Here is an 18,963-nt window from a genome sequence, read left to right as displayed (position 1 = left end):
TTTGTCTTAATATGTGTAGGAGAAAATACATTCATCAGTGTTTTATTTATTAATTCATTTATTTATTATAATTTCAAAAACTTATTTTAAAAAAAAAAAGATTTTTTTTTAATCACGACTATGAAATAATGAAACAGTACAAATACAATGTGGGGCAGTTATTATATATTTTTGATTTTGTTTTATATGTGGTATTACCATTGAGTATTTATCCTGGATTAAGCCCAAGGATATAACAAAATATGTCTGGATAAAATTTAAGAGGAGACATTATTTAAGGTCAATTAAATAGAATTAAGCAGGAATTAAGATCAAACATGGGGTTATTGCTAGAAAGGTATGGTTATGATATTGGAGATCTGAGGTGGGGCTCTGTCTCAGGTAGATATGAGGTGGGGCTCTGTCACAGGAAGATTTGAGGTGGGGCTCTGTCTTCAGGAAGATCTGAGGTGAGGCTCTGTCTCAGGAAGATCTGAGGTGAGGCTCTGTCTCAGGTAGATCTGAGGTGGGGCTCTGTCCTCAGGTAGATCTGAGGTGGGGCTCTGTCCTCAGGAAGATCTGAGGTGGGGCTCTGTCTCAGGTAGATCTGAGGTGAGGCTCTGTCTCAGGAAGATCTGAGGTGGGGCTCTGTCCTCAGGAAGATCTGAGGTGAGGCTCTGTCTCAGGAAGATCTGAGGTGGGACTCTGTCCTCAAGTAGATCTGAGGTGGGGCTCTGTCTCAGGTAGATCTGAGGTGGGCCTCTGTCTTCAGGTAAATCTGAGGTGGGGTTCTGTCTCAGGAAGATCTGAGGTGGGGCTCTGTCTCAGGTAGATCTGAGGTGGGCCTCTGTCTCAGGTAGACTATGTAAATATATATTGGAGATATGTGGTGGTGCTATGTCTCAGGAAGACTATGTAAATATATTGGAGATCTTGGGTAGGGCTCTACCTCAGGAATATTAATTGTGTTGTAAAAATTGAGGTTTTGGAGTACAATGAAAAAAATTTTAACATTTAGTTGAATCAGAATCTGAGAATTAGTTCAATAAAGCCGAATTGCTGATGAATGTGTTGTCTCTCAGATATATGATTAATATTTTATTGAAGCTAGTTTTAGATAACACTAGTATTATTGCTTAATGTATTTATTCATGTATGGCTTCAATTCTTTTTCCTGCTTGGCTTGGTTTCTCCACATCGTCACTCAAATCATGTGACAATCATGTGACATTTGGGTGAATTTAGTGTGAGTTGGAAGATGGCCTGTGTTCTTGCCCTAAGTCGTTGATGCCTGTTCATCAACAGCTTAATCGGTCAATAACCAATGATGAATTACAACGTCGCCTACAGGTGGCGCTGAGCGAGGGGACACCCAACATCGCACAGACACTAGTAGGATTAAATATTCGTACAAGTTATACACATGCGGGTAAGTCTTACTGTTTATTGATGTATTGGTGCACTGATAGAATAAAGGTATTTCTGCTACATGGTTATTCTTTGGATTTTATCTTGAGGGAGTTGAACTTTATTTTAAAATCCTACGAAAACTTTTCAGAAGTGCTGATTTAAGCTGAGAACTAAAAAAAATTCAGGTCAGATTTGATAATGTGATAAAGAAGTAGTAAAATTCCAAAGATTTATCCGTAGATACAAAAATACCTTTATATTTAGTGCACTAGTTTCATTTGTAGAATTTTGTTATATAAATTGTCTCCCTTTTCTTTGCCCCTGGCCGTCACTAGTGTACAACCACAGATAGCGATGAGATGCCAGAACCAAATTTTACAAATTACCCCCGGAGAGTAGTCTCATTGCAACAGTCACGACCTTTGACCCCTCCAGCTTTGAGGCGTAATTTCCGCATAGCTTTGTGTGAGGGCATGCCAACAATTGCAGAAACTCTAGCGAGGCTGCGACCCAGGGAATCGTCTTATCTACGAAGAGAATCGTCACTTTTAGGTCTAATTTATAAGCTTGTATTGTTTGAGTTTGAGGTGATGATGGTTTTAGTTTGTATATTCATGGTGAAATTAATGCTTTTGAGTGTTGGTTGTTTGGTGGATATCACTACAGAAACCTACTAATACACATCTGTTATTGTCAGTGTTAAACAATTTCAAAAAGAAAACCAAACATACCTACAAATTCAAAAACATTCGTTATCTTTCTATTGAATTTTTCATTCAAAAATGTCAAACTGTAGAATGCTACTTGTATTCTTTTGAACAAATGATAATTTTCTGTTGGCATCAAACTTGGCAGTTAATCATCTTGTTTTTTAAAAGATGAAAGTTATTGATGAAAGAGGATGATAACATTTCAAATCTTACAAAAGAATAAGAATAAAAGAAGAATCATTAAGATAAATAAAAATCTTCAAAATCAAAACAAAGTGGTTTACTGCAGCTGTAAGCTGATAGTGTTTTATATCTCTTACCAAAGATTTATATACAATTCGTTATTTTCTTATTTGTTTGGCCTGAAACATAGCACCAGGTTTTATTGGCCCCACTCTACAAGTTCAACCAGTTGAATTTTTGTGTTTCAGAAACTTGAAAACTTATTTACAATCATTTCTCTAATAAAGACATTTGAATTAGTCCTGACTATTATTTCATCTTATGTTTGAAGTGAATTTCCATATACTTTCTAGATGTATTGGTGTTTTCCAGTGATAATAGCCTGGTATATAATCTATGATACTTCCGTAATATGACATGTGAAATTTTTGGTGTGGTATTGTTTTGACAAATTTGTTATTCTTGTTTGACTAATTTATAATTCTTTTTGTCAGTTGTAGTATTTTCTTTGGCACTACTGTAAAATAATTAATTTTTGTGGGGAATATAATTTCGTTGAATTCATGGGTACTCAAATTTATATGCCCACAGAATGATAAACAGATTAGAGTTGGGCTATAATACTTGTGAATTTTGAGAGCAAATTCAACATAATCAAGTGCCAACAAAAATGTGTATTTATAGAAAATCGCAAAATCTGAGCACAACAAAAATTTGTCATCAGTTTAACTTCAGAGTTTTTCATTTTTGTGGATTTTCTGAAATTTGTGATGTTGAAAATTCTAAATTTCTGGTAATTCAAGGAAAACAATACAGTTGGTGAAATTGTTATTTATGAAGATGAAGTATTATGAAACAATCAATTTTAGTGGGCAATTTATTTTCATTGGTTTTGTAGGTATTCTTGATCCATGAATTCATATGTACATGAACTGGTAATTAATATAATTAGATTTATTGGTCAATATTTATCCACAAAGTCCATGAAGTGAAAAGTTTTTGAAAAGCTGTGAACATTGAGTCCCTCTAGAATAGTTATGGTATGACTGAAATGATATATCATGTTTACCTTTCATCTTCATATTGGTAACTGGTGAGTCAGTATTAATACGGGGGTGGGGAGGGGGGGGGGGGGGGAACAGTACTCATTGGCTACGCTGTTTTCTGTTCTATTTCTATATTTCTATAATACCTAAAAATAAATATTCAAGGTGAAGTTCCAACAATAGGTCATAATATATACAGGTAGTATTAATTATAACATGGCATCAGTCTATAGAATTAATAAATAGATACTGTAAAACACTTCTTTTGATGTAATCCAATTTTGATGTAGTATTGATTCTTTATATGCAATTAAGGACAGTGATGTGAACAATATCTAGAAATTGATTGTGAAAAAGTGCTAAAATAAGGTTACCACTGAAAAATATATGTTAACAGTAATTTAACCTTTGACAAATTATGTGTCTTTATTTACTTTCTGACTTCACTGTCTCCTACTTGTCCAGTAATAATTCAATCTCAAGGGTTTTAACTTTTTGATCAACAAAAATAAACACCAGAATTGCATATATTGCCATGAATGATATTTTCTTCAACATGGTTACTGTCCAATTTACAAAAATAAATAATTGTTTTCATTTACTTGAATTACAGCAGATACATTTAGAGATATGGCACCTCAGGTGCTGCCCTCTACATTACCACAGGCAAGGGAGATAAGGTAAGTCAACATTGTAAAAATATTAATGTTGTATAGAAGATACAGATAGTTAAAAAATTAATATTTGATATTGTCTTGTAATATGCATGCTTAGATAAAGATTTATATATGAACTAAAATGTGTAATGAAAAAATATTTATCCAGATAATATTATGCACTAACACATAACCATTTTTTTTTTAAATTTGTTTATTTTGTTTGGCTGTGCTGAACTTTTGACTTTTACCCTTGCTGTTTGATTGGCTAAGCTGACTAACAATGGCCATGCTTTTCGCAGTTCTGACGACGGGGGCAGTGAGAGTGACGTAGAAGGTGTTTCTACCACTATTCCCGTCACCGCCCGAAATAATCCCTACCTTCACCGAGAGGCCACCGCGCTCAGTAGTTTTCACCTGGCCGGTATAGGCACCGGTAGCCATGTTGCCAATAACAACAAGAAAACAGCCAGGTATACCTTAATGACGGCCATATTGGAAAAACCAAACCACTTTTAAATTCTATACAGAAGTCAGAAAAGAGGACTTGAAAGATTCTACCAAATTTGAAGTGAAATAATGTTATTTAAATTTGTTCTGTGTGCAGAGTAAAATAATAAAAAAAATTAAAAATACAGTTATATGTGAAATTGAGTTTTCAAACCAAATATGAAGTTGCAAAATTTGAAAACTCCATTAGAAATAAAGATAGAACTGGTTTGCACATAATTTTTGTTTGCTGTCTATATTACGTTTCTTATGATTAATATATTACATCCATAAAATAACTTCCTTTTACAATTTCCTTTTGCTAAAATAACATAGAAAATATAAGCTTTGTAATAATTTACAAAAAGTAATTAGAAAATTGTGTAGGTAATTATTTGGTTATAAACTTTGGATGCTGTTGTATAGAAATGGCTCTTATTTCCGATCGTTACGATGATACTTGAAGCAAAAATAGCCAATTTTTAGTGAGGTCTGATCGGTCAGAATTAGCTGTTTTTGCTCCTTCTATCTATATCAGTTGAAGCTATGTGCCATAACTGTTTCCTTACGTTTCGGAAAAACACCAGATCACAGAATTTTCATGGTATAATGATCCCATGTCATTGGAATTGTATCTTATTCCATAATATTTACCACAGCATCATGTATACAACATTTGTGGTAAAACATTGTATTATCAAGCTTAGCATGTCTGTCAAGGGTCTAACGAATCTGATTGACAGAAATCATGCAGTACAGAGAACACTGATGTTTTATCACTGTCGCTGTTCCATGTAACTTGTCGCTGTTCCATGTAACTTGTCGCTGTTCCATGTATCTTGTCGTAACCTGATAAAATGTAGACCAATCAGCTTCTGATACAAAACTGTAAATACAAAGCACTATTTATGTTGTAAACCGTTACCTACTAATTGTATAGTCAAACTAATGCTATGATTTGTATAAGCATGCTATTTAATGGTTTCCCAAATGTCGTGTTTGATATTGTAAAGATGATTTTCCAGATTTTTTTTCTGCAGTGAAACTTAACTTTAAAGACACTTTGAATTAACCATCATAATTTAATGGCTGCAAAATGCAAAAAAAAATATGTGGTTCTTTGTATTGTTGTCAACAAAAAAAAGTTTCACTGTATGGGATGTGTGTGTAAATTCTCTTTTGTAAATTGCTTAATCCTGCATATTGTGAATATTTCTATTTGAAAAATTGTTTTTGTAATTTTACTTGATCTGGTTGGTTTTATTTCTGGAATTGGCTTTTTATCAGATTAATACAGTGGCATCGTCAGAAATCTGTGAGACACTGCTCTGTCAAGTGACTCAAAAAACAAAGCAGAGTCCTATGGCTTCCATGCAATATCTTAAGTAGAAGGTTATACAAGATATGCATACCAAACAACTGCATCATATAACATACTCAATGTTTTATGTTTATGGATGAAGGTCATAGGATTGTACTTGACTTTGTATGAAATTTGAAACTGCTTGTGATGTGGGAAAGGTTTGACTCTATATAAGACACTTTAATGTCTATCTACCATACAATATATGGCGATGGATATTTAAAGAAATTCTGCTAGATAGTCTTGTGACATACTTAATCTCTAACTATCTTCTCTGCAGAGCTCACAGTAAAGTGTTGAATATTCATGTCATGAAAAAACTGTTTAATATGCATTTCATTAAAAAACTGTTGAATATTCATGTCATTAAAAAACTGTTGAATATTAATGTCATTAAAAAACTGTTGAATATTCATGTCATGACAAAAAAACTGTTGAATATTCATGTCATGACAAAAACTGTATCATTGATGATTATGTCCACAGATCTGGCCCTTTGTACAAGACACTTACCCGTCAGACCACAACTCCTGCTGCCACACCTTCAACTGGGTTCATGGCCACAGCACTTCCCGGAATGGCAGATGACACATCCAAACTTGTAGGAAGACAACGAATTAGTAGGACGACTGGCCCACTGGTAGGTATCAAAGTCAGAAATTGACAGGATGCATGTTTGTGGCACGCGATCTTTCTGACATGTTTTCTTGTTGTTTGTTTTATGCCTTTTTTTTTATTTGTGAAAATTTAATAGTTTTCATAAAACAATTGTTACACAATGAATTCAGTTTTTATAACCATGCAGTTTTGCTATTAAAAGCAGTTAGGTAAAAAAAGGCTGTTTAAGTGTTTATGGTGCAAAAAACTAATTTGATCTGCATTAATTCAGAAAATTGAATGATTTTTCGTTCTGTTTTGACTGACCAGCTTGTGCTCAGCTGTATATGTCAGCTGGCCTTTTAACATTTTATCAGTTTAAGTATAATAAAGCCATCAAGATGATGTTTATGAGTTGGTGTGATTATAATGACACTGTTTCCAGATTTAGGAAACCAATTTATTTATAAAATTCAATGAACTTTTTAAAAAGAATCATGAGAGTCTTTTTTCACTCGTAAAAGAAATTGTACTGATTTCAGACTCTTTATGGGGATGAAAATATTCCAAAGGTAAAAAAAAAATTAGCAGCAGAATTTGCTGGACAGCAATGCGTGTGTGTTTTGTCAAATGTAAATTGCCCCATACTAGCTCATTAACCCATGGGAGTGACACTGAATGGTGATAATGAAGTTGTTAATCGTGTGTGGTAATTAATTTATTCAAAAGTTTTGTTCAAAATGTGTACAAAAACATGACAAAAAAAATACCAATTTAATGTAAATATTATAAATGTAAATATCTGGAATGTTAAAAATTCAGTGGCATTTGTGATTATGATGAAGTCATAAACCATTTGCTATACTTTATTAATGATGAATAAATCACTTACATTTTTCAGATATTTTTTTTCTGAAAATGAAATACAATAAAAAAAACAGATGCATGTGATAAAGAATATTTATAAAAATATGAGTTAAGTAATCATGTTATCTGAAAAATGTAAGTGGATTTCTATTTAATTAATACCAGGTTTTAATTAATTCCTTTATTAATTCATTGTGTTTGGTGTGCTCTTTGAACATTATATATTCAATAATATCATTTGTAGAGTATAACTGGTGTAAGGTACGTGGATGACAAATCTCAGCCCGAGGTTTCTCCTGTTTAAATTTTCTGATTAAGATATTGCAGAATCTTATAACCTGTGGATTGAGAGTTGTATAACACACAGTCAGAATACAGTTGTTTGAAATGATTCTGTTTTTTGTCCTGTACTTAGTATAACATGTCAAAAAACTGTCAGCATTTGTGACATTTTCCAAAGTCTTTCTTCGTTGGTTGAATGTCGTCTCTGCAGTGTCAGAAATAAGTTTTCTAGACACTGCATTATCTCTCCTCCATGTTCTTTAGAAGCCATTGTGACAAAAAAGCCTCCATCTCCTCAATAGTAGAAGCAAACAAATACTGTTTCATTGGGAGACAAACCAAATAACATGAGAAAAAGAACAGCAGTTTGTGTTACTGGATTGTAAGAAGATAGGAATCATGTGTCATATTTATCCAGCAATAAATCAGAGGGCCAATAAATTACCTCCGATTTAAAATGAGGGGATGGGCTTATTACCGGACAATCTAAATATGGAATAACATTTGTTTGATATTCTACGGAATGGCAGTAGATTTAGGAAGGTTTTTATCAGCGATGGGGTTATTCAGGGGATAATTACAAAACATTGTAGATACATCATTTGTGTTAATCGAAAGGAAATGAAATTTTATGTCTTAACTTTTTTTATATATTGTATCCATTTTTCTTAAAAAATACATTACAAGAATTTGTGAAATTTATTGTGTAATTTGGTCACCATGTGGAATTCTCAGAAATAAGTTGGTTCAAAACTGACGTAATCATTAGCGTAACAGAAATGGCTATCATTTATTTGTAAGATTTTGATGATAACTTTCATCTGTCATGTAGTTACACCTGTACATTTAGCCCAGATTTCATGGTGCTTAGAAATCATGAATTCAGGATTTATTTTCCAACTCTTGTTTTATTTCCTGACCAATCAAAATGCAGACTGGATTAACAGAGGAAGCTATAGATAGGATTCTCACTAGAAATGTGAAAGACTACAAAGGGAAACCCCAAACTGCTCGAACAGGACCAACAGACATTTCGAAAATTCCAACTTCTATTCTCACTCAAGAGTATATCAACATCGTGTTTGAGCGTCTTAAACGATCGGCAACTCCAATTTCGTATGCATAATTTTTTTTTTTTTTGAATATTTTTCCAGGTTCTATTTTTGTCTTCTTCATGAGCTTCTAGGGGTGATAGTTTCTATACAGACTGCACAGTGTTCCCATTATTAGCAGGCTTCAGTTACTAACAACAATTTATACAACCATCAAGACTCTGGCACCAATCATTTGAAATATTGTACATTTATCAAAAAATTTCAACAAAAATTATTTTTTCAAATATTCTATTTTCAGATAAGTTTTAGTGTTAAAGTTTTCTTCAGATTTTCATTGGAAAAATGTTTATTAAACATAGAATTCACGAAACATGTCTTAATAATATTTTTTTTAGTAAAATACAGATTTATTCAGTTATCAACCCTCAGTTGGTGTTCTTTATTGACCTCCTATAATGTTAAATTGAAATAACACTTTTGCATTATTGATATAAAAAGAAAAACAAAATATTTTATGAATCCTTTGGAAAAGAGTAAATAAATCTTCATGATTTTTTTATTTTTGTCTCTTATTTTAGTTCTTATGTAAGAGGTAAATAATGTATATATCAATCACATTTTTGGTACATGTGTACTAACAAACTGAAGTCTGTCGTATAAAAATGGCTTTTTAACCCCTAGACAGAAATATTTCCTGGTGGTGTTACCTCCCTTCCCTAATAGAGTAGTTTTGTTTTAATATTTATTCTTTTCCTTCCATCACTGTACCAGAAACAAAGTAATTCTTTAGTCAAACACTTGACAGAGTACTGATGACCAAAGATATGTAAAAGTTTCAGTGTATTTTGTATACATTTGTGTTTTCAGCATTGAAGTTAGACAAAAAGAGATAAATTTGTTAATATATTTTTATAAAAAAATCAAATATTGATGGTTTGAATGTGAGAAATCTCTTTTTTTTTTTCTTGTAAATATTTTCACAAATTATTAATATACAATTTTATTCAGATTGCTGTTTAAAAAATGTCCAGATCTGTTTGATGAATGGATTTAAATTCTGAAACCATGCACTGTTATTATCTGTTAAAGTTTGGCAGTCCCAGTTTGTCTCTGCTGTCATTTATGTCATGAGTTGTCAGGGACAAATCGAAAATTCTAACTAAATGTCACCTTCAATAATAAGAGGCCACTGGTATCAAATATCTATCAGAGTTATCTACACATTATAATCCAATGTTATAGATATTTCCTTTCTTCCCTAACAGATCCTGAAAGCTTCACTGATTTTCTCTCTTTCTCCAATTTTCCCAGCAATTTCAAAGGTGCATAAATGGAATATTGACAGTTAAAAAAAAAAAAAAAAAAGAACAAATCTGGACATTTTTCAGTTGGCTGTGGATTTTTGTTTGGGACTGGGATGTTTTAGTTTAGATAGCCAGTATTAAGTACTCTGGGATAGTGTACTAACGTTTAAATCAACAGGTTTGTATATGAATTAATTGTCACAATTGTGAATTTATATGCAAGAGTGAACTTTCCAACACATAAGAATTAAATTACTTGAAGTGCAGTAAAATGAATGAATTTTCAGAAAAAGATTACCATATAATGATTTAATTGTATCACTGAATCAGTGGATGGAAAACCCAGCTAGCAAGTTTATAGAGGAGATACAGAAAAGTCTGCCTGTACTTCCTGAATCCCAGGAGCATATTGAGGTACCTTAAGGTGCATGCCCTTGTGACACTGAGCCTCTGTCTGAAAATAATCAGCCTCACTTTGGATTGGATTGGCTTCACTTTCATACACCATTGACATGAACCCACTTTTTGAAAGTTTCAGAATGACCATTTTTATTTTAACAATTGTTTTTGTCCCTTTATTAATTTAATATCTTATGTTTTTTTGATAATGTTTGAATTTTTAAGATTTTAAAAAAAATTTCTTGCATGTTATAACAATTGATTGTTCATTCCTCCCCCTTTCCCAGCCCTTTTCCCTTATTTGGTCATTGGACTAATTTACAGTAAATCCGTGTTTTCTGTCACTGTCCATCATTTTATTGTTATACTTAGCGGGGCTTAGAAGAAATTGATAAAAAAAGGGAGATGAAGTTGTCTTAGAAATATTTCTATGGTTACTTAAATCCAAATGAATGATAATATAACAAGGTTTGATATGTACCAGGAAAACAAATTGAAATTGATATTGCTCTTCCTTTTTGTCAATGGGTCAAATTTGAATCCAAAGATGTACCATTTTCCTTCGAAATAACTAGTCAAACCCATCTTAAAGGGCACCTTTATACAAAAGTCACCTGTGTACAAAGGGCATCGTTTTTGTACCCTATCTAATGAAAATCATAGCAATTTACCTCAGTTTAAAGGCCACTTTTGTCTGCTCCACTGCGTGGCCTTTATAGACAGGTTTGACTGTATTTCATGTCCCGTTGAAAAAAAGCTCAAGTATATGAGTGTGGACATTTTATAATTTATTGATTTAATTTTACCATTTTTTTTAATTTGGGAAGTGGTGATTTTAATTGTGATATTTTGTGTGTGGAATTTATATTTCACAAAGGCATTAAATTGATGGAAATGTAATCTGGTTTCAGAAAAGTGTGTATTTATGTGATACTGTGGAGTGATTTTACCTTTATTTTTTCATTAATTTACTAACTGCATGTCAGAACCATCAAACAAATAAAGATGAAACAAAGTTGTAATCATATCATCAAACGTTTCAGATTCTCTCATGGAATAAAATTTGCCATCACATTGATATTTCGTATCTTTCTAATTATTGTGTGTGGGAATCATCAACATCACTGCATTCAATTTAAGTTTTTGATAACTAAACATCAATATATAATTGACATTTTTGCATTATCCATTCCTTAATGAGTAATACAGCTTATGATCTTATTATAGTTTAGCTGTTGAACTAAATGTTTTATAAACCCATTCACTCATATCTTTTTATTTTTACAGATAAGGGGTATAAAGGTTCGTGGTGATTCATGACAACGACCATCTCTAGGAGAATTAATATATTGACTTATAAAACTGTCTAATGCTTTGACAATGAAGCTGTGTGAAAGTGGCTTCCTGTTTACAAGGGAAGTAATTGAAGGGGAGACAATTTCAATAAAATTATCTCTCTACCTTTAATCATTGTGTAGCTGATGAAATCAAGGGAGACAACTGTATCTTCAACGATGTCAAGGGAGATACCTGAAAGGGAAATAATTTTTTAAAAACATCATTCTCTCTGAATTCTATTGATAATAATGGGAGGTATCAGAGGAGAAAACTCTTCCCTTCCCAGAAAGTGATACACGAGACAATGATAGTGTTCCAGTTTAGCATCAAATACATACAATTTGTGGGACACTCACTAGGCTAACTTGAACTGACAAGGAGGTTACAGAAAACAGAGAGAAGTTATTTCTCTCCTTAACATGATAAATTCTGAAGGACTTCAGTGATCGTATTTCATTTCGATTTAGTTGACGTTATTCAGAATTCCTCTGACCTGCCTGAATCAGGTCAAACTTTTTCAGTAGATCACACAGGATTGTCAAAGGATGGTGGGAATGGATACACATAAAAAATCTTTTGTAGGAGCATGCAAGACAAAAAACTGTGGAATCACTTCTATTTCATCTACTAATTAGGAGGACCAAACATGGACATAATTGCCAAATAGCACTAGTCGTAATTTATAGCTTAAATATCACGGCCTGTACTTGTAGATTAACGTTTTATTGATAAGGTAGAGTATACTTATCGCATACTGTATGTTTTAGGGAGAAAATTTTGCCAAACTAACCAAGAACTGTTCTGTCTCTTTTATTTAAGTTATGTTTCTTGGTAGTTTGGCCCAACACAATACTTACATCATGCTTCTGGTATTTTCATTAAAATGCATACTTTTCAACTTTCTTAATTAAATTTGGGATTACATACGTGTTGTAAAATTTTATTCTGTCTCTAGATATCTTAAGTGTATATTGGTATCGTATATGACCAGACATTGGTGCAATATTGCTTATTTTAACTGTTTTGTATAGTGCACTTGGTTAAATCTGATGTAAATCTAGGGTTTAGGAAATCCACAAGTGTAAAGAAGTTTGGAGTTTTGACAAGTATGTCAAGGTACCTGGACATCATTCAGTCTCCTTTCTGTTAGCATTATAAAACTATTCTAGGCATAAACTCTCTTATTACCACAATAATGGTGAACCTGTTACAAACTTCAGTAGATTTGTATTGAATCTGTTATAATTTTTTAGAATATTTCTGAACCTGTTTTTCTTCAATAAAGTTTTAGTGTGTTGAGTAATCGTTATCTATTTGATAGATAAAAATTTTACCTGAAATTAATATAAGTAAAACATGTAATAAGTTTACAAACCCAGCTTGGTAGTAGTATTTATAGAAAATTATTGACTTATTGACAGTATCTGTTAGAACCCATATTCCTTTATTTACCTGTGATCTTGTGTTTTGGCGTATATTGCCATAGTTATCTGACAACAAACCCACATCATTCAGAAACACGTCAAAAAATCCATCAAATGCTCAATCTTTGTCCTCTCACAAGTCTCTGTCAGAGGTATTCTTACATGTCAATCTATGTCAGAGGTACTCTTACATGTCAATCTATGTCAGAGGTACTCTTGCATGTTGTTCAATGTCAGAGGTACTTATGCATGTTGTTCAATGTCAGAGGTACTCTTGCATGTCAGTCTCTGTCAGAGGTACTCTTACAAGTCAGTCTATGTCCGAGATACTCTTGCATGTCAGTCTCTGTCAGCAGTACTCTTACAAGTCAGTCTATGTCCGAGATACTCTTGCATGTCAGTCTCTGTCAGCGGTACTCTTACAAGTCAGTCTATGTCCGAGATACTCTTGCATGTCAGTCTCTGTCAGCGGTACTCTTACAATTCAGTCTATGTCCGAGATACTCTTGCATGTCAGTCTCTGTCAGCGGTACTCTTACAAGTCAGTCTATGTCAGAGATACTCTTGCATGTCAGTCTCTGTCAGCGGTATTCTTGCATGTTGTTCAATGTCAGAGATACTCTTGCATGTCAGTTGATGTCAGAGGTACTCTTGCATGTCAGTCTCTGTCAGAGATACTCTCGCATAACGGTCTATGTCAGAGGTACTCTTGCATGTCGGTCTATGTCAGAGGTACTCTTGCATGTCGTTCAATGTCAGAGATACACTTGCATGTCGGTCTATGTCAGAGATACTCTTACATGTCGTTCAGTGTCAGAGGTAATCTTGCATGTCAGTCTCTGTCAGATGTACTCTTACAAGTCAATCTATGGTTCCCTGGTCTGGCTTCTGAATAAATACCATAAGTTAAGCTGTACGGATACTCCTTTGGCATGTAGAATTATTATGCTCAGAAAGTTTGAAAAGTTCAAGGAAGGATTAATTTTAGGAAAGTACTCACTTCTTGGTTGTTGGGGGGAAGGGATAGTCTTATATTTACACAAGCTTGATAAAATTAAGGAGATTTATTTCATCATTTTGTTGTAATATTTCATCAGCCAGGATTTATATATCACCATTGAAATGATTTTCAACATTCAGTTGTAAGTCAATGTTTGAAATGTCACTCCTACAAATAGTTACTGGTAAATACTGAAGACATGAAATATGTTGATATCAGCAGTACATTTCTGATAAGACAGTGTTAAATATGTGTATGTTTATTTATATGAGGAAATAAATGGAATGTGACATTTGTATTATCTTTTACCAGTAATAAGCTCACCCTCAGTGTATGACAGAATGAGGAGAAATCTGACAGTGTCTCATTTGGAGATGAATCTTACGCTTAGATCTTGTTTTACAGAGATTCTGGGAATTAATAGGACCAATGACTTAAATAAACGACCTGCATCAATTTTCATTTTCAAACATAAGCTGAATTGGAAACATGTTGCTTGATTTTGTTGGAATTTCTTGTATCTTTCATCATTTCTAAGGCCTCAGTTCCTTATTTAAAAAACACAGACAAAAATATTCTGAAATCAAGGTTTTGCTGGTCTTTTCATGAATGTAAAATCTAATCTTTCTTAAAAATATTTTGTGAGTTGTATTCTCAAAAGGCAAGTAAAGTTGTTTGTAAAATACAAAATTGACTTTCAATTTTTTATGATCAAAACAATTTTTGAAGGACATTAAAAAATTGGGAAAATAAATTATATTGAAATTTAGATATTTATCAAGACCTGTTTCAAATTAAGGTAGACATAGCTATACATTTACCGAGACCAATATTGATGGAGAATTTTATCAAGACCTGTTTCAAATTAAGGTAGACATGGCTATACATTTTCCGAGACAAATATTGATGAAGAATTTTATCAAGACCTGTTTCAAATTAAGGTAGACATGGCTATACATTTACCGAGACCAATATTGATGGAGAATTTTTTCAAGAAATTTTCTAAATATGATTTATGTTGAATGTGTTTTGAAGAATTTTTAATTGGATTGATAAAGGAAGTCTTGTTCATCTGGGACTGTTTCTAAAAAGCACTGGTCAGCGGAAAATTTCGGGTCCAAATTGACAAGATGTCATCAAAGTAACCTGTGATAAATATTTTCAATCTAGCGTGTACAATGAATTTATGAGATGTTGGAGAACTTTTTAGGGTTTATAATTTTGCTGTTGTAAATCAAACTGAATCTCTTGTGAAATATTGAGGATGTAAAATTCTTCATAGAATGACAAGATATGTTTGTAGTTCAGAATGAAAACAAGGGAATGACTTGTTACATTTTAAAAGTAAAATTCAGATATGCATTTTACTGGTGAATTGATGTTAAAACTATCTACTTTTGTAAATCTCTCTTTATAGTCATATGTAATATTTAGGATTTATGAGTTATCTCCCTTACTGAACAGTATCTTCAAACTCTTATGACAATTTAAAAACATTTTATGTAAGATGATACCTGTTCATAAGAGAAGTAACTCAAATTGGTGGAGAAGTTTTTAAATAGTGGGTTTAATTTACAAAAAATTGTTTCTAATACTTGTCAACTCTTCAAAATTTACAAGAAAATACAGAATATACCATTGAGTTTTAGGAAGGGTATATGAGTGAAATATCACAGCCAATGAATCTAAATCCCATTTTATTATGTATTGTATAATTCTAATTATTGTAATATCATCATATCACCAAATATTCCATCCAATCTATCATAATAAAGTATAATATTTTATATTACCTTGTTTTGTCCAGTATTTCATAATATTATGATATTCCGTCCATTTCATATTAAAATTTTTAATTTATCAAAATTAATTATGACTAAATTGAAATACCATCAATTAACTTGGTGCAAGAGAAGTGGAATTTCCATCTGTTTCTTACTGTTTGTGTTACTGATCCAAGTGTCGTTGTGGTAACAGCGTTGTTTTATTACAGTGGATGGTTGTCATGTATTACTGATCACCGTACATTATCTAATTATAATTAATTGATTATAAAATTGCATAATTAAATATTTCGTATGTTTATATGGTGATAGAGTTGTAGAATTACTGTAAACATAATATATTAAATATTTTTTTACAAATGAAAATTAAAATATTTTTAATTTCTTAACTTTGTTTATTGTTTGTTGTGTTTCAGAAAGATTTAAAACAGAATCAGATAATAGTTTTTACATGTAGTTCACGAAAAGAGACCTGCACACATCAGCAACAAGAGGTCCTCAACTAATACCCTCCACAAAGCAGGTATTTCTTTGGTTACCATGACAACCGTTCGAGAACCAACATTTTGGGAAGCCGTACCAATATAACTCTGGGCTTTATACCTCAATTTATACCAATTAGGAGCCTTAGGGGAATAATGAGCATGTAGAAAGCAATAGTGACCTTTTAATCAATTCAAAACAAGGGGCCAAGTGGGCTTGCATGCTCATCTGTAAATGTTATTCAATGATTTTCCACAAATATTTATATATAATATATAAACTTTATTTATTTTACAACAATTGCGAAACAAGTAATGTCAACTTATACTAATCACTCTTGTTGGCCCGGATGTAAGCGTGCGAGGGGTCTTATTGTGGGAGGAAACCGGAGTACCCGGGGAAAACCCACGTGGTCGGGTAGGTGACCCCTTACCTTTTCACGTCCGTTCCGGGAATCGAACCCCGGTCGGCCACCTGACCACCCACAAATATTTACATCCTGCATCACTGACCTTCAAAGCAGCTTAAAAAATAAATTTATTGACACCTTTAAAAAATCAAAATTCGACCCCTGTGACCTTGAATATGCAAACTGATGGAGTTAAAACCTAATAGCAGATACTGATTTTAAGTCATGTCGCTTATCAGAGAATTCAAAGTTGTTCAAGTGTTTTGGAAAAGTCCTTCCAAAGTGACATTGAATATTGGTCAAGACCATTTCTTTTCACAGACTTTTACAAACCTCATTTCATCTACCAATGATAGCCAAATTATGACAACATCAAACATTTCTTCAGAAGTATTTTTAAGAAAAAGTCCAGGGACAAACGGACACTGCACTTCAACATAAGCTCTTTCCATGCGAGCTTAAACTTTTTTTATAATTAATGAAAGGGATATCGCAAATAAATTTTGAAGCATCAACAAATGTAAGGATTCTATAGCATATGTGGCCTGTTTCTCTTATCATAACAAAATCAAATTTGACTCCAGATCATCATGTCCGTCTGGGATTTCTAATATTTATAAGGACAGGGTCATTTTATGGCAATGGTCAGGGGATAGCGAAAATCATTTTAAACAGCATGATTTGAATATTGCAGAATTCATCAAAAACCATCAACAGCAAATTTCAGATCCAATTCATGTGATATTTAATTTCAAATGGATGTCTCTTCCACGATTGGTATTACATTGATGTTTGGCTACTTGAAGTTGAAAACAAATCACTTAAGGTGTTTAACACTAGGAATTAGAAAGGCACGGAGTTATAATGTATTTGTGACATCACATAATTAAACAGATCCAGGACAATAAATATATTCAATGCTGTTATTTACATGTAGCTCATCACAGCTATGATTTATAATTACGAGTTTTGATTGGCCAATAAGGATGGATGGAAAATTACCAAGGTCTACTTTCAGTATCACTTTTTTTACAAATAGAAGGTCTGTAAAACTTTTCTATGCACAAATCGAGGTCTGTTTCAGATTTACGGACTTGTCGCATGATATTGCTCCTCCAATCAGGGCTGTGAAATAGCATCAGTCATATCATAATAATTAATATTAGATGCAAAAATTAATTTAGAAATTTTGAAATTCTGTTCAATGTAATGGAATATCAGGTGATTCTAGTAGCTTTCACTTTTTGTGCTGGTCATGACATAGCCAAATTTCAGGTGAGTTGGTGGCAATGCAGTAAGATAGGAGAGGCAAATGACTGACTGGAAACCTCACGAATTACATGATAACTGTTCTTCATTAGGGCATATTTCAGGCCCTTTATTTCTTCAATTGGGGGACAGTAATAAGAAGGATTATTTAAAGAACCTAACAAAGTCAATGTAAACGGTAACAAAACAAGCGAATAAAATCATAAAAATATAAACATGTTAACTATCTCTGTTCTTTTATTAAAACTAGCTATAGACAAGCTGTGACATTTAAAATTTTAAAAATTTCACAAATAAGATATGATCAGACAAGTAAGATATGATCAGTCAGACAAGTAAGATATGATCAGTCAGACAAGTAAGATATGATCAGTCAGACAAGTAAGATATGATCAGTCAGACAAGTAAGATATGATCAGACAAGTAAGATATGATCAGTCAGACAAGTAAGATATGATCAGTCAGACAAGTAAGATATGATCAGACAAGTAAGATATGATCAGTCAAGTAAGATATGATCAGACAAGTAAGATATGATCAGACAAGTAAGATATGATCAGTCAGACAAGTAAGATATGATCAGACAAGTAAGTTATGATCAGTACATAAAATATTCCTATTGAGGAAAATCCTAGCCATAAAATATCTTTATTAAGTAAAAATCTTTATACAATGGATTAGAGAATCTGCATAACTGACGGCATGTGAAGCACTGGTTTCATTTTCTCTATTATCAGAAGAATTGTTTTATCTGAAATAGATAAGGACAATTTAAACAAATACAGTTTGGTAATTGGGTCCTTTTTTATTATAATTATGTAAATTCACATTTTAAGCAAAGACTCCTTCAAATTTCCAATGCAGTTCTTATGGATGCTTCTACACAGTCATAAGATAGTAGTACACTCTGCTATTT

At 32.6% G+C, this 18,963-nt stretch overlaps 1 protein-coding gene across 1 annotated transcript in view; it reads left to right on the top strand.

Annotated features, from left to right (window-relative positions):
• LOC132562165 (uncharacterized) overlaps window positions 1-10,302 on the top strand; it is a 114,924-nt gene extending 104,622 nt beyond the window's left edge. Inside the window, exons 22-28 of the mRNA XM_060226896.1 lie at window positions 1,225-1,408; window positions 3,942-4,008; window positions 4,287-4,457; window positions 6,323-6,476; window positions 6,976-7,005; window positions 8,517-8,698; window positions 10,272-10,302. Of these exons, the coding sequence (XP_060082879.1) occupies window positions 1,225-1,408; window positions 3,942-4,008; window positions 4,287-4,457; window positions 6,323-6,476; window positions 6,976-7,005; window positions 8,517-8,698; window positions 10,272-10,302 (819 nt within the window). The remainder of the gene's footprint in view (window positions 1-1,224; window positions 1,409-3,941; window positions 4,009-4,286; window positions 4,458-6,322; window positions 6,477-6,975; window positions 7,006-8,516; window positions 8,699-10,271) is intronic.
• The last annotated feature ends 8,661 nt before the right edge of the window (window positions 10,303-18,963 follow it).

This window comes from Ylistrum balloti, unplaced genomic scaffold (assembly GCF_031769215.1).
Source record: "Ylistrum balloti isolate Yb309-2 unplaced genomic scaffold, AGI_CSIRO_Ybal_v1 Utg371358, whole genome shotgun sequence".
Lineage (NCBI taxonomy): Eukaryota > Metazoa > Mollusca > Bivalvia > Pectinida > Pectinidae > Ylistrum > Ylistrum balloti.
Note: the sequence above shows the minus strand (reverse complement) of the source record. Positions and strands in the feature narration are given on the sequence as shown.